Source organism: Salarias fasciatus, chromosome 19 (assembly GCF_902148845.1).
Source record: "Salarias fasciatus chromosome 19, fSalaFa1.1, whole genome shotgun sequence".
NCBI lineage: Eukaryota > Metazoa > Chordata > Actinopteri > Blenniiformes > Blenniidae > Salarias > Salarias fasciatus.
The window spans coordinates 12,927,727-12,954,231 of NC_043763.1; the positions used below are offsets into that span (position 1 = coordinate 12,927,727).

Here is a 26,505-nt window from a genome sequence, read left to right on the forward strand (position 1 = left end):
AAGAAGCAAGAATCTTGAAATGCCCCGAGATCTCAGCGTAGAAGAGGCTAAATGAGAATGAGAGCTGCCTGGAAGTGACTGGGTCATCTGTTTCTCGCCAGTGTTCCTGGAAACCGGGCCTGATGAGAGGATTGGATGGGTGGGTAGATGGATAGATGGGAGGATGACAGGGAGAAAGGCTTTGCTCAGGGTGCTCATTTTGTGTTGGTGTGGAGGTTGAGGGATGGAGGGGGGGAGAAGTGCTGAGGCTGTCGTTTGCCAGGCTGAGTCCTGACTTGTCTGCACCCAGTGATCTGCAGAATGCCAGGCATTTTGAGGAAACAGGAAAAATGCAGACAAAGGGGGGGAGAAAAAGAGAAAATGGAGTATAAAGAAACATTTTTTCGAAAAAGGAGTCATACAGTCAGTATTCTTGAATTGTTTAATGACAGTTAAAGACAGGAAGAGCAGCAGTGCTCTTCCACTTTATAAGATAAACAGCACATTCTTAGTAGTATCTCATCTGTGTGAGTTATGCGAGGGATGCAGGGAATGACCGCAGTGCAACCTTGAACACTTTTATTTGCATTCTCAGAAATTAGATAAATACTTGCCTTACAGGGAATGTGGGACGTGGCATTAAAAGAACTTTCCAAAACTGCCAGATCGTTGCAGTGACTGCAGCAGCAGCAGCAGCAGCAGCCAGACTTTGGAGATAAAAGCCCGGGGCCAGTGGAGTGCAGCTACCGTGGTTCCCAAAGTGGCTTCTCATTTCTCTGCTCTATATTTTGTTTGCATTGATGTTTCCAACAGATACCCCCGAGTTGGCAGATGTCTCTTTGATGCAGCAGATAAACCTTCCTCCAGACTATTTTGCAGAGGTGTCCTTGAGCAAAGCGGTGTTTCCAGTGTTGGTTTACTGTGGCGTTATCTTGGCAGGAATCCCAACTGAAAGCACATTTTCTTTTTCCATGTTTTGAAAATGTAAGGAATTATAACATGAAGATAATTATTCTGCTAATTGCTTTACCCTGAGGAGAGGAAAACTAAGTGATTATGATAATATTGATCATTTTCGTTTATTTAGATTATTTTCATTTGGACTTGTTAAAAGTGAAATGAAAGCCAGAAGATGCATCTTGCTGGCTGAGGCTTTCTTCTGCCATCGGACGCGGTTACCTGAGGTGCTGTATCTCATCTGTTCGGGGTGCAAAAGGTTCCCTGAAGGCGTAACTTCAGGGAGTTCGGAGACGAGCTTGTTCATACACGGTTTGCTCGGGGAACACGTGTGTGCGCTTGTATATGTCCGCCGCATTCCACTCCACCCGCTCGGAGTTCTTCTTCGTCGATGACATATCATTACCGCAATTACAGGGCAAGGGCTACACACACACACACACACACACACACACACAAGCCTGCAAACATATGTGAGCCAAATGCAGGTAGGCAAATTTAACATTTAACAGCAAGCTAAATTTTCTTTCAGGCTCTGAGCTGCTTTACTGCACATCTTTCTCTTTCAGACACACACACGCACTCACACACACACACACACACACACACACACACACACACACACACACAGAATATGCATATGGCAAAAGCTGTTTGCCAGTGTGGGAAGCAAGAGAGGTTCCATCTTTTATAAATCCCCTCTCTGTCTTCTCCAAGTGTGTGTGTGTCTGTGTCTGTGTCTGTGTGTGTGTGTGTGTGTGTGCGTGTGTGTGTGTGTGTGCTCCTCTCAGATTAACCATAAGTGCAGCATTCCTCTCGCCTCCCTCCCTCCCCACCCTTCCCTCTCTCTTCCTCTCCTTTGCTACATTTCTGCATCTTCCACCTTTCACTCCACCTATCTCCCCCTTTATTCACTCTGTGCCTCCCTCTTTCCAGGTAGAGAGGGAGAGCGAAAGAGAGAGAGAATCTCCCTGAGACTGAATACCTTTTGTAAAAGGAGCTGGAGCTGAATGAGAGTGGTGTTGGTAGCAGTTTCCCACCATATTTAGAAGCCAGCCGCGACACACACACACACACACACACACACACACACACACACACACACACACATGCACACACGTCTGTGCGTATTAAATGCCAGCTCAGATTGAAGTTGTCAGCTGATAAGATGGGTTTAAAAGGACTTGGATTCATCCCAGTCATGCTTGGTGTTCGCTCTGTTTGTGTATGTGTGTGTGTGTGTGTGTGTGTGTGTGTGTGCGTGCACTGACGTGAATAGTCATTCAGTCACTTCTCAGCACTGACACCTGAGAGCATTCCTAACTGCTTAACACACCCATCACAAGGAAGAGGTTCCCTATACCTATCCTTCTCTTTTTCTGTTCGCTCCTTTCCAACACTACAATAATACACGCATTGCATATTTAACTTTTGTTCATTTTATGTTTTGGACATTTGTATAGTCCTAAGCTGAACTTTGAATCATCACAGAGCTCCAGTGAGAAACGTGTAGTTTTGGCTGCTGAACCATGACAATTACTTGAGCACTAAATAAAGTTCAGTTTCAGTTCTCATTGTTGCTCATTCTTGTTTCTCTTTTTCGCCCAGGCAGTCTCCCTTCATAAAAACGCCGTCCCTAATTGAGAAACAGAAGTTGGGCAGCAGCATGTTGACATTTTTTATCATAAAGTTCAGCATATGTAGTGAAATTACAGCCAGTGTTTGCGCTGTGTCTTCTTACAGGGTCCACCAGGGTTTGAAACGGTGGTTTTCTTCAGTGTCCTCACTGCAGTCGACCACAAGATCCCAGCAAATCTTCTTGCTTGACTGTCGTGTGTAGTTGAGATTACCTGGTTCTGTGTAAATGGGACTGATAACATGTTGGTTAAAAGTGGCAGTATTGTAATCCTGCGCAGTCTATGCAAGCACTCTAAATGAAGAACAGCCAGGTTAATTATGTTTGCCAGAAGCAGCACATTTGATTGCATATCACTCGACAATTGCAGAAAAGTCTTCTCCTGTGAGAAAACCCTTCCATGTTCCGCCAACTTTTATTTTTCCACTCTTTTATAAATTGCCATCTCCTTCTCTGCCGATCCCCTGACAATAGTGATTTAAGAGACGGCGGGATTGCATCTGAAATCAATGCCTATCTCTTTGTGACACATTCACTTCTAGAAAGGATTTGTCGTGCCAGTCATGTGTGAACTATGCATCATCCTCCTTTAAAATGACTGACCAGAAGTATTAACGAGTGCTAGAGCGAGCCATTTGAAAATGTCACTCGGATCCAGCAGTGAATTGTGGACGACGTCAAATCAAATGCCAAACTTGTAAACACATTTACGAGCCAAATGATGGACGGCGAGGAGTGTTGACGACCTACAAAACGAAACAAAATCTTGTGAGCCCTTATCAGGTGTGCAAAAAGACACAAAGAGTTGTCAGGAGCAACATTGTGAAGACAAACTGCAGGGTAATAACTCAAGGCCGCAGTGCTCTCGCTGGTCTGAATGTATTTTAAAGGGTCCTGATGTTCAGTCAAAATATGCACTTCAAAGATTGACCTTGTCTGGGTCTTTTTTTCTAATGTGGAAAAACCAGAGCAAATTTTAACAATTCAATTCATGCTTTTCATTTTCCACTAATGTTTTCAAAGACTTTTTGAGTTTTTTTTTTTTTTACATATTTTTCATGTCGTACGATGGCGACGCGTCATTGGGAAGGCTCATGCTCAGATGCCTTTGTTTGTGGAGTTTGCATGTTCTCTCTGTGTGCATGAGATCCGATTCCTGCCACTGTCTAAAACTGAGTTCGAAACTGTTTGGTGACTGTAATTGATTGGAAGTGTGAAAGAGCGAGTGCGTGTCTGTCTGTCTGTGATCAGTCTGTGATTGGTGACTTGTCCAGAGTGCAGCTTGCCTTTAATCCTGCTCTCTATAAGACGTCCTTTCATAAGCAGCAGCTTTGGTCCTCCACTCCTGAAAAGGAGCTTCTCTTGGTTTCTTCCAGTTGCCGGGGATTATTTATCACTCAACCGTTGAAGTTCTCTGAATCCGCTATTTCAGAGGTCTCCTTGTGTAAACCTCAATTTCGGCTATTTGTTTACATGCCGTGTGTAGTTGAGCCCTTCGACTCTCAGTTACGTGGAGTCAGACATGCTTACGTACAGACTGACCGGTCCTCTGGAAGCGACTCACTTCGATCCCTCCAGCTGCAGGACTTAAAAAGTCACAGTTTGTTGAGGTCTGAGTTTCTTGTCTTAAAAGGAAACTGAACTTGCTTTCATTTGTTGAGGCTTAATATGAAAACCAAACAGTGTTTGGGAATTTTTTTTCTCTTTCGCTTTGTGGTAGAAACTCAATTCTCTCCCATTGTTTTGTTTTCTTTACATCATGAAGAAAGCCCACGTGGTACCAGGTGGAAGTAACGCACGCTTAGTTTCACACTCTTTTTTTTTTTTTAGTTGTGGTCAGGGGAATAATCCATTCACTGGAAGAGAAGGGGAAGTGACGGTGTGTGTTCTGCTCACAAGACAATTCATATTTTTAGATGATCTTTTTTTCTTTTTTTTTTCTTCTTTTTTTTTTTTTTGAATGACTGCTATTTACGTGGTAATTGCTATACTTATCTGTAGTGTTTAAGGCCATATTTAATCAGGCCGGGGAACACCGGTCATGAATGCTCGGGCTTGTGTGGTTGCACAATTGTGTGTTTGTGCTTCTTTGGGCTGTGTGAGTGATCGCAGGGGGAAAGGTGTGAAGCGGCGGCCTGGAAGTAAGTCAGACAGTCTGTTAGGTGGCTGTGAATATCCATTATGTTTCATCAGGAGGGACAAACTGGAGTCATTGGACGTGTGTGTGTGTGTGTGTGTATGTGTGTGAATGATGAACGACTGTGTGAGTAATGGCTGTCCTCTTATGAGGTCAGAGCTGCCCCTGAATATCAGGGACTGTGTGTGTGTGTGTGTGTGTGTGTGTGTGTGTGTGTGTGTGTGTGTGTGTGTGTGTGTGTGTGTGTGTGTGTGTGGCTTTTGGATCTCAGTGTTTTGCTCTCATGCATTTTTTATTTCAGAGGGACAGTTTGCGTGCTTACACTAGGCTTTCTGTCCAACGATGGAGACACGTGTACATGCGCACAAGCACACATGCTCAATTATGCTCTCTCACAAACACATGCACGGACACACACACATTCATACTCTTGGACAAGTGGTTGATTGTTTCTGGATCTAACATGGAATTTTTCAATTTAACATTTTATCCCTGCTGGGAATCGACACCTTATTCCTCCGCATTCCACCGGGGAACGGAAACCACTGTGTGTGTGTGTGTGTGTGTGTGTGTGCCTGTGTGTTGTTCCAACAGCAACATCCCTCCTATGGTGATTCCTTTGTAAAACAAAGGAAAAATTTTTATGCATCGATGCATTGAAATGGCAGATATGTACATCACATCCTGTGATCAACATCTGCGTTTGTTTCCCTAATCAATGAACCTTAAAGGCAAACGCTCCACAAATGAGTAGTCTGTGGCTGTGGACAAATGGGCGATCATTTCTTCCCCTCAAAGTTGCTCGAACACTGTGCAATTTCACCCATCAGTTCCTCCAAATTGCAGCAAAGGTTGTCTTTAAATTTTGAACGTCGCCATGCCAAGAAGCTTTGCAACAGGACGTCCTGTAAGCCGAATGCGATTATATTCATCCTAAAGCTGGTCTGTGATTACTGGAAGGAGATAGTTTAACGTTTTGGGAAGGAAGAAGAAAAGGGTTACTGGTGTTTCCTGTATTATAGCTTAGGTTCCACATTTTTCCAACATTTTTCTCAATGAGTCAATGAGAAACTATTCCATCCACATGGAAATGAGGGGGAAATGCAGCTTTTCTGAAATGTCGCTTCCCAAATCGGTCGCTGTGGTGAATAGTTCTTCCTGCACATGTGTCAGTAGATGAACAATAACAACAATGGCCGCCTCCAGAGTGGCCTGACTCCCCGTCCACGTCCTCCCGGGACTTGGTAACTTTATACTTGAGAGTCACCAATAATACCAATCTAACTTGAGCGTCTTGGCTGCAGAAATGTCCACGTCCTTGCCGTTGTTGGTGTTTATAGCTTTTTGTCCTCTGTGGGGAACTGGTTTTCGGCGTCTCTGCTGTTTCTGTTGGATGTTGGAACTGTTGGCTCTCTTTAACTCTCTCTGGTTTTGCACTGGTAACCTGCCTTGTGGCATCAGCCAGCAAAAGTGTTGAAATTTTGCAAATGTACTTCATAAAATGTTAAGCTTTTGCTTTAAAAGTTTGGATTATCCACATTACAAACAGCATATGTTCCTATTAAAGTTAACTTGTGGTATTTAACCAAGAAAATGGTTCTGAGTGTGAAAAATTGTGTCGAATATTTCATTGAATATTTTCAGATTGAGACAATGCGCAGTGCTTGTAACTGTGATGCTTGTTCTTAAGTAACAAAGACAGAAAAATTCCTTCAGGAAATTAGAGGTTATTTTAAGAGCCGGTTGTTGTGAGGGATGTTTTGGACCGTCCTCCACCTTCACTCTCCATTCATCGTGTCAGCCGACCCTTATGGTACTTATTCCCTCTCTCTCTCTCTCTCTCTACTCTCTACTCTCTGCTCTCTCGCTCCTCTCTTTTTCCTGGCAGAGCTGACAGTGGTGTTACCATCTGTCTGTGATGTGTCCTGGACGCAGCTCTGCGTGAGTGTGTGTGTGTTGAAGGCAGGATGGCCAGGCTGAGCTGGGAACGGGGCTCAGATGGAGAAAGAAGAACAACAAAGTCGGGGTTTAAAAGAAGAGATTGAGATATGTTGAAAGACGTTTGAAGGGATGGCGTGAGGCTGTGTTTATGTTGTATCAGTGTGAGACGCAGCTGGATGATCCACTAACCCTTTCAGCGACCTCACTCGAAGACAACCAGCTGAAAGACACACAGCTGGCTTTGCTCTTTGTGTTCGCCAGAGAGGAGTAATGAGCTTCTTTTACGTGCAGAGTAAAAAAAAAATTAAATAAAAAAACAAGATGCATGCTTACGTATGGGTTCGTCTGTGATAGCCAACACTAATGGCTCATAATTGCAGCTCATGGTCATCATTCTGCAGCTATTATTTAGCAGAGATTTTACACAGCAGTAATGAATGCAAACACCTCCATCATTCAGAAACCGACCCCTGGCAGTGAGTGTGTGTGTGTTCGCATGTGCTGGTGCGTGCGCTGTGCGCTGGACTGGGCTGGCTCTCGCAGAACCTCCTGCCTCGTGTTCTCAGCTTATCTGCAGTATACGTGTGTGGGTGTGTATATATATTTCCCAGGAGAGACGGCGTACGTATGGCTGCTGACGCAAGTGTACAGGAGCTTCAGTGGTCGAGCTGTGTGTTTGTGTGGCGTACGTGTGTGTGTGTGTGTGTGTGTGGGTGTCGGTACACACATTTTGAATTTTGAGGTTTGGACTCGCGGCTTCATTAAAGACTCTGATAGGGACCATGTGTGCAACTGACACGTGTCGCTTTTGTTTCTTCGAATCCTTTCCTGAAATCCAGTTGGGTGATGCCTTGTTGTTTTCTGCTCAGAACGAAGCCCTGGTTGTTGTTTTTATTTTGTGCATACTTATGCACTTTTTTCTTTTTTTTTTTTTTTTTAACTGCTATTCTTATGCAAGCAAAGACAACGTCTCCAGATTTGGTTTTTCGGTTAGAATTAGCCCTGGAGGCCCTCGCTTAGTGTGTGTTTACATGCAATCTTCATTTTCTTTGTTGTATTTACAAAGAAATCAGCTGACAAAACTAAAACCTTATTCATCCAGTGGTTCTGTCCCATTATTGTCTTAAATGCTCCCATAAGCAGGATATTCACTTTGAGTCCTCCTGCACTTTAAGAGCCTATTCTTGATGATGAAGAGCTTTGAATTAGTCTCTCACTGTCATCTCTATTTAGCTTGGCCTCTTTAATCTTTTTTCTTTTATACTGACATGGTATGACTTGTTGGATTGTACCTAATGCTCGATCAAAGTCTGGGGAAAAAGCATTGTGAGAAACATTGGAGTCCGATCCTCCGTTTTGTTTTCTCATGCTTAACTTTGTTTTGGCCATTTGGTAAATAAAGTATTTCACTTTTTTTTTTGGAACTTTGTTTAGATTTGAATTCTTCTCAGTAGTTAATTCCAGTTTGCACATGGCTTGGTCCCATGTTTCACATGTGCCTCTCCTAATAGAAATGCGGTGGTTTGGATTCAAGTTGAAGTTGGGATGGAAACTGCACGGCCACGGTGGACGCAACTGAAGCAAGCAAATTTGATAAAAGCTCCTCAACAATGCAAAAAACCCACGCTTTCATGCTTGCACGAATTGGAAAATCGCTTTATAATAGCAGAATTGCACGATAAACGTTGGTAAAAGCCCTTTGGTAGAGGCTGACATAATGCATGCCTGGTATAGTTATGGATTACTATGTAATTGGAAAACTTAACCATTTATCTGAAAAGATAGAAGAATTCCTCTGTCATTGAGAGTTTATTCAGTTTTTGTATAATGTAATTTCACAGTTCTGATTGGATAATACTTCAGGTGTCAGGAGGTACAAATCGACGCAAAGCCAGCTCTGGTTTATTGGACACAAGTATCAAAATCTCCATATTTCTTACACAGAAAAAAGTATTTGATTAGCAATACTGTAACCAGATGTTACTACAACATAAATCATGCAGATCAGATGAACCGCTGTGAAACACAAAGGTCTGAAAACAGACAAATAAACCTAGTGTTTGCAAAAATAGTCAGTTTGATCGGTATTACCCAACATTTTGATCGTCAGCCAGTTCATTAGTGCTCAAAGCGGAGGCAGCAGGAGTAATCTTGTCACTACTGAGTGAGACATGTTTTTGTTTTTTTTCCCAGTCCCTCCACGTGTGCAGAATTGTAACATCATGTTTGTCCTTCCTCTTTCTTCCTCTGTACTTCCCCAGGTAGGGCAGTTCAGTCAATTTCTCCATGAATGTACGTCACAATGATGATGACAGACCAGATTCCACTGGACTTGGCTCCGCCCCCCCTCCTGAACGGGGAGGTCCCGCTCATGCCTCACATGGTTAACGGTGACGCAGCGCAGCAGGTAAACTCACGGGCACAAACACACACAAACACACACACACTCTTTGCAGAATAAACTCACGCTCGTCTAAGACGTGCTGGAGCTCACGTGTTGACGCTATAGGTATTGAAACCCTGCCAGGCTGTTCCAGTAAAGGGTTTTTCCTTGTACCAGGAACTTGAGTCGTCGCCTTGACGCATGCAGGTGCAGTCAGTGCCATGCATCATTCAGTCCCACAGGCGTCAGAGACGGATCCCGGGCCTTCAGTTTACGCTCTTTGAAACAGGACCTGCTGCTTCCCTTTGGCAGGTTGATCTTATTTGATGCTGCTGAGCCTCCTTCCAAGTGCGAAGCCCCACTCAGGTCGTGCAGCGGGGATCGAGCAACATGACTAAAAACATCAGAGTTAATTGTTCTGTGTCTGTTGTCGTCGTCACAGTTTTTTTTTTTTTTTTATTTTGGTAGATGAGTTTTGATGTTGATGTTTACGCCTGTTCCCCTCGCGGCCCAGAGGAAGCGTGGTGGGAGTGTTTTGGCTGCGACACATAACAGTTATGGGGGGTTTTGGCTGGAGCACACAGCATTTAGGGAGCTCTTTTTATTGTAACACCCTGCAGTTTAAACTTGGTTCCCTGTGTGGAATCAGCGATCTAGACCGATGATTATATAGATTTGAGTCTGCATGTGTGTATTTGTTTGTTTCTGAGTGTGTGTTTCCATTTGTTTCCTCTACCCTTGCTGTGTGTGTGTGTGTGTGTGTGTGCATGTGTGTGAGTGGGCACACAGTGTCTGTGTTGAGTCTGAGGACATACTTATGTATTTGTCTGCTTTCTTGTCTATTAGTTTTCCTGTCTGTGTCTGCGTGCCGACTCCTGTTTCTGTTCATCAAACTTCTGTCGTGATTTTGAGGAGATGAAAACTTGTTAAAAATATATGGAAGACTCAAGGAATATGTTGAATATGGCCTCAGTTTGAAGAATTAGCTGTGTGTAACCTTTGTAAAAATGTACAGTTTATTCATTCCTGTCTGAATATTGTCATTATACTTTTGGATAAGAAAAAGAAAAAGAAAAATCTAAAAAAAATGAAAATGCATGTAAATCCTCCTAATTCATAAGCATCAGCAATGGAAATAATTTGTTGATTTGCTTTTTTGAGGTGACAAAAAATGTGATGGGTTAAAACTCCTTTTCACAGCTAGTATTGTACATGGACAATAACATAATACATGCAAATCATGTTAAATTCTACCTTTTTCAATATCATCAAGCCAACAACAAAACAACCTGCCAGTAGTGTTGTAGGGTATTTGAACCTTAATCTAATAATTTATAAGATGAAACAGTAGCATTAATGCAACCAACAATGAGATGATGTACAATTAGGACTACATTTATTGGAAATAAAGGTTTTTTTTTTTCAGTTTACTTAAAGAGAATTAGGCACAGTTTATATAGTTATATTCATTCATTGAGGATGCATATTATGCAACACTCTATTATGGTTGCGTCTAATTGGCTTTATGACTTTCACAATGGCCAAAATGATTACATTACTGGCACTTATTATGCGATCGCATTACATTATTAGTTGTTACAGTCCTTCGTTTCAAATAAACATCCAATCACGTAGCCTGAAATTCAATTGCTAACGTGTGAAAACTGACGACGGCCTTTGTTTGTTAAATGCTTTCACTTGTAATCATTTGACAGACGAAGTCGGCAGCGTGCTGCGACAGCCGAGAGGTTAGAGTCGGCGGCTTGTAGCTGGAAGGTCAGAGTTTGACACTTTCACCGAGGATTATGTCAAGAAGGAGACCTGGCATGAATTTCATGTTTTGTGTTCTCACTTGATTTTACAATTTGTCTGAAAATAAAAAAACACACACACAAAAAAAAAAAACAGCTGAGTCATCACTAATAAATTGTTATCAAAACTGAACCGATGTGCTCGCACATCATTTCAGAGTGATTTTGTCTCGCTGACCCTCCCACATGGTCTGATATAGGGGTTTTCTCGGTCCTTGGGAAACATGGGTCGCCCTGTACTATGCTGGGGTTCCCATAGCAACAGCAGCCGCTGCAGCAGACGGAGCAGGAAGTGTGTAAATGTGTGTGTGTCGTAGGGAGAGAAGCAGGTTAGCGCTGAGATGGGAGAAGATGCAGACACTAGAGGAGGAACGTAGGATATGAGGATTTTACAACAGCACACCTGTAGAGCTTAGACGGGGCTGCACTTCTGCGTGCGCGCGCATGCATGTGTTCCTGAGTACGAGCGCGCGTGTGTGTGCGTGTGTGTGCAATGGAGGGTCACCTGTTTCATGTCTACAGCCACGTGTACACTCTCAACAATCTGTATGCGGAGAATATGACGGTAAGGTATGCTTCATTTCTTCAGGCACTCTGAGCCGAAACAGGAATCAAAGCAGTGTCATGTTTTACCCAGCTCACCTGTCTATATGTTGATTCAGCTCTGCTCCGCGAGTGTGTGTTGTATATGTGTGTGTGTTTCTTTTTTTTTTTTTGTCTCATTAGCATCGCCTGAAAAGAAAAACTGTTGTCAAATCAGGGTGTGTGAGACAGCAGCGGCGTCTCACCATTAGCTTATCTAACACCTCCTTCATGTGTGTGAACTCTGTGTCCGCCTTGTGTTATATCACCTCTGCATAGGCAGCCCGGCATTGTCTCCTCACTGTTGGGATTTTCCAGGGATGAATGTATGAAACACTTAATTGTTTGATCAATTAACCTCGTTTATTTCTCCTGCTTTTTTTTTTTTTATTTTTCATGTGTGTGTGTTTTGGTCCAGGTGATCCTGGTGCAGGTCAACCCAGGGGAGACGTTTACCATCCGGGCTGAGGACGGCTCCCTGCAATGCATCCAGGGTCAGTCCCCTCTTATTTTATGATTTTATCTCACTATAATGTGGTCTGCTGTCGCCTCTGTGTCACAGTTGGTCGGGGCTTTTCCCATCGTTTTAGTCATTTGCTTGCAACACTTGCTTTGAAAAATGAACCAATGAATTTCCCCACTGTTGCCCAAAAGGTTACGCTAGTTTTACTCACCTTCAACTTTTCTTAAAGAAACCACCAAAGTGTTTTTGTTATACAAAGGAAAGTATATTTCCATAACTGACAGCGTGAGACGCATCATTCCTGAGCTGTGGTAGGTACTGGAAAAGGAACTTTACAGCTTTTTTCTCTTGGATTTAGTTATCTGAAGAAAATTGTTAGAGCTCGACATAATGCAGCCATCTTTCATTCCTCTTGTTTATATCATCGCTCTGTATCAGATTAATCTGCCAACTCAATACACATAGCAAGTGGTGTAATTTCAAGCATATCTGATGTGTTTATCAACATTTGCTAAACTCAAGAGAGCAACACGAAGAGTTCTTCGATACTTAAATTAAACAAGAAAAGCAAAAATCTAGAAAACTTCTTTTTTCGTGTTCGTTCTTTGTAATTTGGAGAGCATAACAGCGGCACCAAGGAATGGGCCTGGGTGACATGCACTGGCGTTATCTCCAAATTAAAAAGTGCGAGATGAGCGCAGTGAGCAGATTAAGACAGAGTGGGCTCTCTGGCTGCCTCTGCTATCAGCGCATGAAAAGTCTGGAAATGTAAGCCGCTAAGAAGCCCGCAAAGACAGAAGGAGGTGGCGGCAGCTCGGGATTTCCCCCCCCCGACTCTTCTGGAGTGGCGTCCCACTTTGATGATGTCAGACGTGTGAGCTGTTGCTGAGAAACTTTGAAAGGACGCCTTTGTTTTCCTTCCCCATCTCCTTCCCACTGTCTGTCTGCCGCTTCTTCTCTCACTTTTTCAGCCGCCCTCCGAGTGAAGGTTTCCTTTGAGACGGAGGCTGAGAAAGGGAGTGAGCAACTTTGCCCCCCCCCACCCACCCCTCCACCCCCACCCCTCCCTCCACCCCACAGCACTCTGCATTGTAACAAATTACATCCCGCCTTCTTATTTTCTTTCCCCTGCCCGCCGTGTAATTCAATTTTCCCGAGAATCAGAGCGACGGCCGCAGGCAGACCTACGGGCGCAGATAATGCCAGACACAACAGTCCGTGATCGGATGGATGGATGGATGGATGGGTGGAGGCGAGGACGCTGCAGATACAGTTGACAGATAAAACTGTAGATATGGATCAGTGACTTGTGAAAAGATGTAGAGAGGAAAAAACTGCTCACGGTGAATAAATGAGTGGGATGCAAGACTCCGATTTGCAAAAAGGAGCATTGATGCAGCGGGTGTCTTGCGGTCGTCTGTTTATTTGTGCGGTTGCGTGTGTGTGTGTGCACTTCAACACGAAATTCTGCATTGAAGGCTCCGTGTGAGTCTGACTATGCTTTTTTTTGGTGCCTTATACTTGCAGACAGTTAATTGGATGGGAGGTTGAGGACTTGAGGTCATGTTTGAATGCAGATATTATTAATGTGGAGGGCCACACACACACTCAAATTCCTGCTCTTTCTCTCTCTATCTCTCTCGGAGGAGGTCAGCCAGTTTAATGAGAGGTGGAGTGTGGCAGTGTGTCTTGAAGTCGAACTGAGTCGCTCTTTAGACTGACTCGGTGTGATTACCGAGACCTCAGAGCTCCCTGTTTGCCCGTGCTTGTGTACTTTTGTGCCTGCGTGTGTGTTTGCTCTTCGGCGTACTCGTGCGCAAGTGTGTGTGACAGAGAGCGAGATTACAGGGACCTCTGGGCACAGCCAGGGACCAGCTTTATAAAGTAACCTCTGTTTAGCTGCTGCACTGCGGTGCATGCATGCAAACATGCGTACACACACACACACACACACACACACACACACACACACACACACAGAGGCACGGATACTCTTGCCAAGGCAGAACCAGCCTGGAGACGTCAACACGGCGGCCAGAAGAGATTCTTTCATTCGAGCGCTCAGACGTCCTGCATGATCTTTTCCTCCCTCAGTTTTCCTTCTCTCCCCCTCGCTCATCTGTCTCTACCTCGAGGCAGACGGCGAGCAGAAAAGAGGCTTTTGTGTTTGCTGGATTGATGTTAAGTGCTGCTCATTAGCCTCGCTGCTGCTAAGTGCTACTGGCTGAATTATGCACTTTTATTTGAACTGAAAGTTTACGTAGAATTTTATTAAGCCCAACACATTCCATAACCTGAGGGTTCCTGAAATCCCTTTAGAACCACACTGAGCACTTTTAAATAAATCCCAATTAGTCTGACACAGGGACGGACTGGGACAGAATAAACAGCCCCAAATGTTTTTTTTTTTTTTTTTTTGCAGAAGCAGTAAAACAGTAAGGCCCAACGACCACGTACTTATAAAACAGTTAATATCCTTACATTTAATTAGATAATTCTCAGAAAGCCTTTTCGCCTAAGAGTGGTTTTACTTCTCGGAGCCATTATATTATTGGTTAAGGTCACATGATCACCATCAGGTACCTGTGCTAGACACTGGGACATAATCTTGCCTTTAATGTAATCAATTCTGACGTTTATTGGTCAGTCTTACTGCTGAAGATATGAGTTGGAACTCTGGACTTTACTACAGCGTTTAGATGAAGAGTTTTCTCTGATTTGGAAGAAACTACAAAACAAGTTTCAGGGGATTTTTTTTTTCTGGTGTTTTCTCCAAGTGAGAAAAGATTACCTATCTAGTCATCCATCTACTGTCATTGTTTTTTCTAAGTGAGGATTGTGAGTGTTGGAGCCCATCCTAGCAGCCCTCAGGGATGCATGTAGGAAAGGTTATCCACGGCTGGACTAAGGTTTCAGTGGTCTTTTTTGAGCGATATAAGATTACAGTCTCTCTCTCTTTCTTATCTTTTGCTTTGTTCCTTTGTGTGTGGTCGTGACTCTCTGGGCTGTTTCTTTGTGAATCGGTGTATTTTAATCTAAATCCCTTCCACTGTCGCTCCGCCAATTAGCGTGTCGACTCTGTGATTGTCTGCGGATCTCCGTCCCGTGTTCAAACGGGCTGACCTCTCCGTGCTCCAGGGGTCAGCTTTGGCTGACCCTCCGCTCACACTCCCAGCCCCTCCACGTCCCCACCTTCCCTCTGCCTTCCCTCTCTTTCCCTGCTCCTCCCCCCACTCCGACCATTCCCCTGAGCTTTCCCACACTCACATCAAAGCACAAGACTCTGGAGGGTGTGTTAGAGCACCCTGCTCTGGAATGCGAGTGTGTTAATATGCATTTGTGTGCATGTGTGTGTGTGTCTATGTGTGTTTTACAAGGCCGTGTTGGTTTACTGTTTTGTTTGCTCTTTGTTGGACTTTTATGAGGGATGATGAGGCCAGGCCTGTGAGGAGCAGGAAGCCGTGCCCTGCTGGAGAGGATGTGACATCAGGAGACTTGGGTGGCAGCTGGAACAGCCGTCTGACTGACGGAGTGCCACAGGGACGAGTTCTGGGCCCAGAAAAGCTGTCCATTTTGAGAAACACAACGTCTCTTCATAAAAACCACTTTTCCTGAAGAAGTCCCTGCCGTAATACATATTTATTTGCAGAAAGGTCTCCTTGCTGAAAGAATACCATAAGTTGGAGCTCCTGCTATAGTCAGCAGGTTTCGCTCCGTGCCAGAGGAGTGTATGGAAGGATCTCCTGGTGTTGCTTTTGGCCTCAAGTCTCGAGCTTGCCTGACTCTATTACAGAATGCCTACTTTATGTATGCAGAGGGTTACGCTCAGACTGGGCCTGATATGTAATGTGTAGCTTCTTTGTTTTTTGTATTCGCTGTCCTTATAGAGACAATTATGTTACAGTTACTTTTTGGTGCTTTTCCCTTTAGTTTATAAAGTATTGTGTTAAAAACTGAGTGGTAACAAAGCTAAATCAATAATGAATACAAACAAAAGAGTCTTTGCAGCTGTTTTGAAAAGATCTACTAAAGCGTGCAGATTGATTGGGTTCATTAATGTAACAGTGGTTGGTTTTCCTGCTCAGGTCGGCCTCTGGGAGCGCAGCGTGTTTGTGTGATGGAGTCCGTTCTCAGTGCAGCTTCACTGCAGTGGCATGATGGGATCCATCCTGCTCTTTTCAGCTGCAGTCCTGGTTCTCTTCTGAGAATTAACGGTTTTGGGATAGACTGCCGCTGTTACCTCAGGAGGGTGATGTCTGCGCTTGTTTTTGCCATCTGAACAGATCAGTGTGTTAATCATGTCAAGATATGTTTTGGGTTTTGCCAGCAGATGTTTAAGCTCTGCTCATTCCCCCCCCCCTCTGTGTGATTATTACTGTCTGTCCTTCTCTTCACTGTCGTTTTTCACGTCCTAACAGTTCTCCTAACGCCGATCGACCCCACTGTCATTAAAGATGTTCCACTTACCTCAGCGCCGATCGCGGCGCAATATAATCACTTTTTCCAAAAGCAATTTGGGCATTCTCCATCTCACAGATACTTTCCTTGTTTTAATGAGTTGATGCTCCATTAAAACCACATGGCCACAGTTCTATAAGGATTATATTGCTTTCTTTGATTCATCAAGTACTTTTTAAAGTCTGCTGAGCTTTTGACTTTCACAAACGATAGTGACAGATTTTTTTTTTTTTAATGCAGTCTTTTGTTTTCTATTCCTCTCTGTTCTTATCCTTTCCCTCTTTGTCTCAGTTTCTTGACGCTTCAGGATTTGTCCGAATTGGACGGACGGTGATGCTGCTCTCACCGATTCCGCTGCATTGCTGAGATCCTCTATGATCAGCCGTGCGCCTCAGTGTGCCCTTGTTCTCCTGGAGCCTTTAGATGTAACTGGAACGAGTCGATTGAGAGAAATCCAGCGAGGAAAGTCTCCTGCTCTGCTTTAGCAACAAGCCGGATGGCTCCAAACAAGCCGGAGGAAGAGTGCACAATACATTTTTCCCGAGAAGTGCCTAATTGAGAGTATTGTTCTCCACGGTCTTCTCTGTAACCAGAGGTGACGGTGTCAACAAGCTTTGTTGACCTGTCAACTGAAAGATTCAGTTTGTTGAACCTTCTCAAATGAACCGATAATCATGCTTTGCATTTTTTCTTTATCTCTTTTTGTTGTAAAATTGGAATTAAACTCTCTATCCAGCTTTAAGTTTCTTGACGGACTGCTAAATTTATACTTTCGAAAGTAAAAAATGTCTTTATAAGATATATGACAATTAACTTAATTCAGTTACTTTCAGAGATTTCACAGTCTTCACGTTTAATTATACTAGACATACTAAATTATGAAACATGATCTCTCATCTGCGAAAGATTAAAGTAAAAAAGAATATTTACATGTGCAACTGTTTTTTTTATTGAATTTGCACGGCGCCGCCTAGAAATTTACTCCAGTAGCCTCAACATCTTCTACACCTTTATCTAATAAGCTTAATGTCACAGTTGATGAAGGAGTGCTGCTGAAGTAAGTTTTAATCGTCGGACATGAAGATCATGTAGTGTGTGCTCATGATCTAAATATTTTCCTCCCTGGCTCCGACTTGATGACAGTTGAATCTGTAGTAATGGAATATGTTTGTATTGTGCTGGAAACCAGGATAATGGGACGGGTGGAGATACTCATGGTAGAGTGGGATCATATAACGGCCATCTCCTGGGTGTGTGTGAGATGCATGCTTGCATGATTCCGTTTGTGTTTCGCTGACAGGTTCGAGCTTTAGGTGGAAGAAAATCTTTCTTTGAGTGGATTCTGAAAGTGACTCTGGTTAGGTTTTCATGTCCCAGTGGATTCACTCAACTGGTCGCCATTGGAATGAACTCTAACTCCAGGTGGTGTGCAAAGGAATGCGATCCCTCTGGGCACTGTATGAGTGTGTGTGTGCGCGCGTGTGTGTGTGTGCGTGTGTGTTCATTTGTGTGGCATACCTGCTTTTTTTTTCTTTTCCCAGCATTTTCTACTCAGCAGAAGTACTTTGCAAGAAACAAAAGGGCACGGAGGATTGGTTTGGTTCATTTGGTACAAGGTAGTTAAGAGCTTGACTTCTGTTTGTGTGTGTGTGTGTACGTACGTGCACACGTATGCGCGCGAGAGAGGGAGAAAGCCCCAGAGAGAGAGAGAGAGAGAGAGAGAGAGTTGATTGTTGTTATATGCCCTGCCCAGTGTTCACTTATAAACTCAATGCCCTCACACAGTAGGGCATGATGGGACAAAAAAAGAGAAAGGGAGGGAGCAGGAGAGGGGGAAGGAAAAAAAAAAGGAATGGAGTTTAAATAAAATGATAGAACGAAACGGCGCACATAAAGGAAGACGAGAAGAAAGATGAGGAGGGATAAGCAGAGAGAGAGAGAGAGAGAATCAGACGCTACATGTCTGGTCGTGTCTGCTGCCATGCATTCCGGGTGAGGCCACTTCCTCTCTGCGATGACCCCGGCCACCTCTGCGCTGCCGCTGCTGACTCGGTCCAGTCTGCCAGCACTGAGGAGGGCTGTATTTGCTGTTGAGACAGGCCCACTTCGGGCAGCGTGGGGGTGGGAGTGGTTAGGAAGGGAAGAGGAGGGTGACGAAGGCTCATGAGACTACTGTGTCTTTGTTAGTAGCGCTGCGTGCGTGCACGCCCCTGCTTCATTCTCTTTGTGTGAAACTGGGATTATTATACCCCTGTGGGTGGGCAGATTTACCTCCAAAATGCCTTTAAAGGTTAATGTGAAGTTTAAGGAATCAGTTTCAGGTTAAAAGACGAGGACACTGAATGCATTATGTCAATGAGCACGTAAAGAATGGTGCGCGCGCGCGCGCGCGTGTGTGTGTGTGTGTGTGTGTGTGTGTGTGTGAGAAGCCGGCAGCTGTCTACTGAGAGTACTTGCAGATTTTTCCAGAGAGAAAGAGAGAGATCTTTTTCAGGGATGAAAATTCTTGGCTCTCTGGAAGCTCAGGGTACAGCTGGAGCGCTCCTCTCTCTCCACCCTCATTCCCTTCTCGTCTCCCTCTTTCCAAACCTCCTTCCCCTTCTCATCCCATTTTTTTTTTCTTCTTCTTGGTTTCTTTTACTTCCACCATAACAGCTCCAACTGAATTTCTGTGCCTGGCCTGCTGTTTTTTTTAAAATCAAATAAAGGATCACCATAACACAGTCGGACTCAGGATTATTGAATCTCCTCCACGTGTTGCTCGTGCTGCTTGTCGAATTAGATTCTTTTAGATTAGATCAAGATTTATTGATAGCACGCCGTTGTGGGAGGACTCATCAAAGCCTCCTGAAGGGAATCTCCTATGAAGGTGCATTAAAATGAATGTGGCGTCCGGCGCAGCTGCACAACTTCCACATGTGGTTGTTTACATTGTGTGTGTGTTTAGATTTCACAGGGAAGCCCCCTCCCTCTTTTTTTTTCTTGCTCCAGTCTGATTGGACGGGCGGAAGTGTGTGTCGGTCAATGGGTGGGCCCAACCAGGGAGGCCAAGGAATGATTGGAGACGCTGGTTCTAATAAGAGAGCAGTTTGACCGACACACTTCTTCCTCAGAGCTTCTCTCTTCAGTCTTGGCCCGACTTTACTGTCATTACCCAGCAGGCCCTGCACACACATACATATAAATACCGAAACAGTGGAATTTAAAGTTGGAGAGTGGGGGAAAGTCCCTTCTAATCTACAGCTTCCAATCTCGCCTCCTTTTTTTTTTTTCCCCTTTCCATTGAATTTCACTCAAGTTTCTCTTCTCTTCTCTTCTCTTCTCTTCTCTTCTCTTCTCTTCTCTTCTCACACTTTCTCTGCTCCTCGCGGTGGACACAGGCTCGGCGCTGTTCAGACCGTGACTCATACGGCAGGAATGCCCCACATTAACAAGTGGAGAGATAGGAGGAGGAGAGCGAGCGGAGGAAGACGAGCACAGCTGGATACAAACACAACAGGTTGACTACAGAAGGGGAAAAAATGAGTAAAAAAAAAAAAAAAAAAGACTGCTTGTGTTGCTGTTGCCTTAGTGGGTCAACATTTGTGAGTTTTGCTGCGTCTCGAGGATAAAAGTGGGCGAGAAGGAGAAGGGAGTGAGGAAAGGAGAGCAGGAAATGATTATATGACTCTTCAGTCTGTTTACACACCAACAGCTGTTGCACTTCTTCTTCTCTCTCTCTCTCTCTCTCTCTCTCTCTCTCTCTCTCTCTCTCTCTCTCTCTCTCTCTCTCTCTCTCTCTCTCTCTGCAGGGTTGATTAGGGAATGGATATAATGAGTCATGAGTGTCTGGATTGTGTATACTTCTATGTACACGTGCATGCTTGTGCATGTATGTCAGAAGTATTTGCGCATGTTTCCATGCATGTGTGCGCGAATGCAACAGTGATAAGTGATGTATGCTTACACTGAGTGTTGCATGGTTACTAATCGAAAAACAACAGTTTCGCCTCGTGTGAATGTAAAAGGTGCGTGTGTGTGTGTGTGTGTGTGTTACGTAAGAATGTCATTATTTCATGTGTGTTCTGTTTGGCCGTGGTGCCGAGGTGACCACAGTTTATGTCAGGATACACCATCCAGATGTCAGCGTGCCCCGCGTCTCTTCTTGCGTTTGAACCGCAGTGTCATGTCAGAGCAACATCTAAAGGCCCGCCTGCACATCTGCCCAGGTGTGAATATGGCTGCCTGTCTGCGGTTTTTTTTTTTTCTCTTTTTTTCTTTGTCTTGTGGGCTCGCACATTCGAGCGCTCGGTGGATATGTGCGCAGCTGCACGGGTGTGTGTTTGTGCATGTCGGGATCTCGAGAACAAAGCGCGGCTGGGCTCGGTGTCCCTCCAGACGTTACGTTGCTCCCCTCTGGAGCGGATCCAGCGGCAGAAGTAGGTCGGCCGACGGCGGCCCCTCCCGTGGGCGGGGGAGGACCGGAGAGCAGTGTGGGCCGGGTGGAGGTATGGGCTGGCACCCGGGCTCCACGCCGAACACTGAACAGATCGGGGCATGTGCGCTTCAGGGTCGTTTACACAACGATTAGAGCAGGATAAGATGGAGATGGTAACATGGCTCTGTGAGAAATGTTTTGCAAGCATTTCTCCCTCATGTGAAATAACAAAATCAAGGTCTCTGGCTGTTTAAAGTCAAGCAAACTGTTGCAAAAGGATTGCTAGACTCCTATTGAACACAGAAAAGCTACTTAAAAAGAAAAAATGTTACCCTGTTTTCATATGGTTATTGTGTTGTTTTAATATTTGTTTCTCTTATAAATAAAATAAAATTTAAAACTATATTAATGCATCGAGAGATGTTTTCAGAGCCCCAAGTATTTGCACTCAATTCTAAATTCTCCTGGGTGAAAGCCTTTAATTGGGTAATTGGGTAGAGAATATTCCAGAAATAGTTTTATCATTTTCCCTCTGGATAAAAGACAAATTACATGTTTTACCAAATATTATACTTTCGATATGTGACTTTGATGGTAATGTCAGCTAAAAGCCAAAAATGAAATCAACAGAAGGCACTTATGATCCGTATTTAATCCCTCCTCCAGACAGGCTTAAGAGGAGCGACCACCGCTTCTGCTTCTGGGCAAACAACCAGAGGTGAGACTGAAGGCTTCAGCGCACCAGTCGGACGCTTCTGTTTGGCAGCAGGCGACATCGCCTTCAGACCCCACAATGCATTTGGCTCGGAGAGGTGTTTTTTACCTAACTGGGGGCAGAAAGCTGCTGTGCTGTCACAAACGCAATAGTCATACTATTTTCTTTTCATCATCTGTATTGAAAGGAGCTTCATTTGAAGCATGGGTCTGAGCCGGTCGGCTAGTAGAATAACGGAGCTGGTTTTACCGGCCCCGTAGCGATTGTTTCTTTTGACCTGACGACCTGCGGATGAAGTCATGATAGCGTCCACAGAGCCATCAGCTGCACCTCTGATTATACTTTCAGCCTGTTCTCTTATGACAGTTATGTAACTTTGAGCTCAGTAGCTTTAAGTAGAAAAGCTTAAACATTTTAAAGAATGTGCTGACACATACCTACACACACACACACTCACACACACTCTGTGCATACAGTAAGGCCCAGTGTTCAGACGTAACGACTCTTCAGCTTATGATTTAAATTCCACAGCAAATCAGCAGGAAGCTCAAATTACAGCCCGTCTCAGAGAGCACAAATTTGGGATCAGTAGTGTGGATGTTTCTTCATTCATGTGTACGAATGTTTGTTACGATCATCACGGCGACGATCGTGTCCATTCCTCCACACGTCTCCGTGTGTGTGCGCTTCTTGTAAGTGCACGGTCTGCGCGTCACTCCACGGAGCGCCGGTGTCAAGAGGGCCGAGGACTGAAAGCAGGGCGGCACAGGAAGCCCCGGCTTCCTCCTCGATCACCGGGCCTCCCGACCTGCCCACGGCAAAGATGTCCGCCGGATTTGGCTCACCGGAGGTGAAGTGGAGGGCTCCGCAGATTGTGTGTTAGTGTGTTGTTGTACATGGATGGAGCCCACACTGTGTGCATACACACACACACACAGTGCTATTTTAGAGTTGTCTCCCATATTTCCTGCTAGCGCTGTCCTCTCTCTCCCCTCCTAACTCTAAATTTTTCTTTTCACCGTCTCCCTCTTTTTTTTCAGCACACGTCCCTCGATCGTCCACGTTCTGCTCCCTCTCCATCGCTCTCTCTCTCTCTCCTTTCCTCTCCCAGACCTTCTGGTAGCTATTTCAGCACGATCCACTGGGATATGTCAGATTTTTATATAGAGCACTGATCTAAGATATGACACCGGGCCATGCTCTCTATAGTGTGTGGTTGTGCGTTTCTTTGTGTGTGTGAGTGTGTGTATGTGGATTGGCCAGGCAGTAGAGGAAGCTGTCGTGGGAGTGTCTTGCTCTTGGAGCTCTGAGGACAGATAACATTACCCTGCTGATGCTTACATAACTTCCAGGCAACGCCACGTCACAATTGACCCAGACACACACACACACACACACACACACACACACACACACACACACGCAGGAGTTCAAATACCCATCTAGATTAGACAGCTGCTCCTATGAGGGTCCGATAGGGTGAACGAAAACTGTGTTTGTGTGTACTTTCTTGTACTTTTACGATAAAGTGTACTGTTTTTTTTGTTTTTCAGATCATCTATTTTGCAACGCCGTGTTTACTTTTCTTTGTATCTGTTTTTGGGAAATCCTTCTGAGTCTGGTTGCGTTGTATGTAGGTCAACTCACAAGCAGGCTCCTTTGGTTCAATAACAACACACACACTCACACACACACACACACACACTCTCTTTCCCAAGAGGGTCTGTGTTTCCTTTCAATGTGGTGACCACATGTGCAGAGAAGGAGGGATTGAAAGGAAAGCGAGAAAGTTCTCAATTTCTTCCTGAGGTTGAGTTTTAGTCTGGAAAAAAAAAAAACCCCCCGATGCACACGGTTTGTCTGCATTCACACTTGTCACCGACGACTGATTGATGGATATGGATGAGTGTGTGTTTATGCCATGTGCACAAGTTTGTAGATTACTGCGGATGTAAGTAATTGGCTGTGTGTGAGGCCTCTTCTTCTGCATTTGTGTGTGTGTGTGTGTGTGTGTGTGTGTGTGTGTGTGTGTGTGTGTTGTGCTCTGGGGGCCCGGTCGCAGCTGCCTTTGACAGCTGTATCATGGGAAACATCTGATGAAACGTTGCATCACCTCCTCGGTCTGTCTGTGTGTGAATGAATGTATGGGCAGCTGGACCAAAGCCCAATGTAGGGTTTTTTTTTTTGTTTTCAGAGGGTTTTTGTGAATGAGCCAGTACCGAAGCGTATCTTCTGCTGGTCGAAGATTCTGTCATTGTTCCTGCGTGTGGTAAATGCGAGACAGGATGTTTACCACAAATGTGCCTGTTTATATTTCTTGTGTAAATCCTTTGCATGAAGACCTAAACTTTCCAAGGTGAGGCTTAAAAATTGTGTAGACTGGTTTGAAGATCTGGCCTCCTCTTAACGGTCATCTCAGGCTTCTTGTGTCCAATTTTGATTTTGTCTATTTAAGGTTTTATGATCTGTGTGTTTACTGGGTTTGGCTGCTGTGGAAAGTTGATCTGTTTTTTACACACAATGCAAAATCGTATTTTTCATCATTCCTGTGGCCTTCTTAGTTGCTTTTTTGCCTCTCAAACCAGTACGTGCAACGCCAGTGTCCGTTAAGTGACCCGAGAAGTTAGATTTATTCCTGTGACCCTTGCTTTAACTTTAGTGAGATTTGAACTTGTCCTGGAGAAAATACACTTCCATCCCCCTTGAGGGAAATTATGAAAGCACAGCAGGTCCATGACAAACAAACATAAATAACATTAAATTGGAGCAATATATATATTTGTATAAAGAAAAATGCTCATGGTATAGTCGAACAGTACTAACAGATTATGTCTTGCTCATATATTTTCATCAGCATAACTCTTTAGATGAGTCAAAAACTGACAGAAAGCAGAAAATCAGTGTTGCGCTTGTATACTCGTCTTCATAGTGACGTTTTCTCGGTGTGATTGTTCAGTCACACTTTGGGAATGAATTCGCTGATCAAGGCTGCTGCGGCTCAGGTACAGTGATGCCATTCAGCGTTTCAGGATACGACCTCATGACTGATCCCTGACCCGACGTCCGCGGCAATCGGAAGCGGAAGAAGCAACAGATGGGAGATGAGAGCCGAGCAGGGCAGCGCGGCGCTGGTCCTCTGCCTTGTCTGGGATTCCTGCAGGATTAGGCGGAGGAAGTCGTGACTCTGTTTGTGGTGCTTAAAGGGTAAAGCTGAAGGCAAGACCAGAGAGTGACGTTACCACAAGGTGGATCAAGGACCACACTGACTGTTTGTACATGTGCACGCACACACACACACACACACACACACACACACACACACACACACACACACACACAGACGGACACAATTACAACCTCTTGAATGCACACGTACAGATGTACAGACGCTTGATTATCCTGAGCTTTTCTAAATGGAAGTCAGTCAAATATTGCATGACTTACAGCAGTGTGCGTGCGTGTGTGTGTGTGTACGTGTGTTTGTGTGTGTATGTACGTGCACGCGTGTGTGCTAGTGAAGGGTAGCAGGACAAAGAGTGTCTTGTATCTTGGGAGGGTTTGGGGGGTAGTTGGGCCTGTTGGGTCCAGTCCTGGGGGCCAGGGATGGGAAGAGAGAGAGTGTGTGTGTGTGTGTGTGCGTGTGTACGTGTGCATGTGTGTGTGTGTGTGTGTGTGCGTGCGCGCAGAGGAATGCTGCTGTTTGCTGAGTGAAGAGCACAGAGGCAGCAGCGACTGTCCAAACACACGTCTATTTGCCAAGAGTGTGTGCGTGTACGTGTCTGAGAGAGGGTGTGTGTGTGTGTGTGTGTGTGTTGGGGATAGTATGCGAGCGAGAGGGAAAGTGCGCTATGAGCAGTGATGGAAAGCGGGTTCGGGGAGCTGTGTGTGTGGTGTGTGTGTTCTCCCCATGCTATGACCTTCTGCTCAATGAGGACTTTCATATCCACGCCCGTGTCTCCATGGCAGGGGAGCAGACGGGACTGAAAGAGGCCTGTCTCTCCGTACCTGTGACCTACTCACTACACACACACACACACACACACACACCAGCCCACACTGCAGACTTTGCTCAGGTTGTGTGTCTGTGGATGTGTGTTACCTGTTTGTTTGGCTGCTCAGAGGTCAGAAAGGAGGGCGAGACGTGCAGAAGATGTGATGGTGAGAAGATGACTGAGGCGACTCTGAGAAAGGATGAAGCTAAAAAAAGGAGGGATTGGATGGAGTGAGTAATATTGCAAAGGGAAGGAGGGAGTGAAGGATGTGAGTAATAGCTGAAGCAAAGGAAAGCAGGGAGGCTTGTGCAGGAAAGAAATTCCTGGAAACAAGGATGACAGTATGGAGGTAGATGGGAAAAGGGGATGAAAAGATGGAAAGAAAAGCAGAATTGAGTGAATAAGAGCAGGAGAGCGAAGGTGTAGGAAGCTATGGAGAGAAAAGTTGTTAAAGGGTGGAATGTAGGAAAGGATAGAAGGCAGCGGATGGGAGGAAGAATGGAGGGAGACAGGAAATGAGAGAAGGGATGAAGGGAGGAATGAAAATAGAAGTCAGAAGTGCCACTTCACACAAATAACCGATAAAGAGCTCTGCTTCAGGTTTATCACATTCATGAATTTCCTTTTTGTTGTATGGAGCAAGTTCTCAAGAGTCAACAGGAACAGAAAACACTAACATCTGTGTGTGTGTGTGTGTGTGTGTGTGCGTGTGTTTGCAGGTAACCAGGGCCTCACTTTGTGTGTGTGTGTGTGTGTGTGTGCGCGCGCGCTGTGTGATTTATTCTGGAGCCAAGTCTGCTTCCAGCTGTCCCAATGGGGTCCCAATGACTTTAACAGCCGCAGGACCTCCATCACAGAAAGATGGAGGCAGAAAGCGATGGAGAGATTTGGTGGGGGAGGAGATATGGACAGTGGAAAAGTCAACATCATTTCAGTCTGCTAATTCTATTTAGATTTTCTTGCTGCTCCTTCAGGCCAGAGACTTCATTTTTCAGGCCATGCGGCTTCACGTGTTGCACCTATAATGATGCTGC

General features: G+C 44.8%; 1 protein-coding gene across 1 annotated transcript in view; it reads left to right on the plus strand.

Moving 5' to 3' along the window:
* Positions 1–11,306: 11,306 nt before the first annotated feature.
* Positions 11,307–26,505, plus strand: part of fndc3ba (fibronectin type III domain containing 3Ba) — a 58,284-nt gene continuing 43,085 nt past the window's right edge. Inside the window, 2 exon segments of the mRNA XM_030116631.1 lie at positions 11,307–11,409; positions 11,845–11,920. Of these exon segments, the coding sequence (XP_029972491.1) occupies positions 11,338–11,409; positions 11,845–11,920 (148 nt within the window). The 5' untranslated portion in view covers positions 11,307–11,337.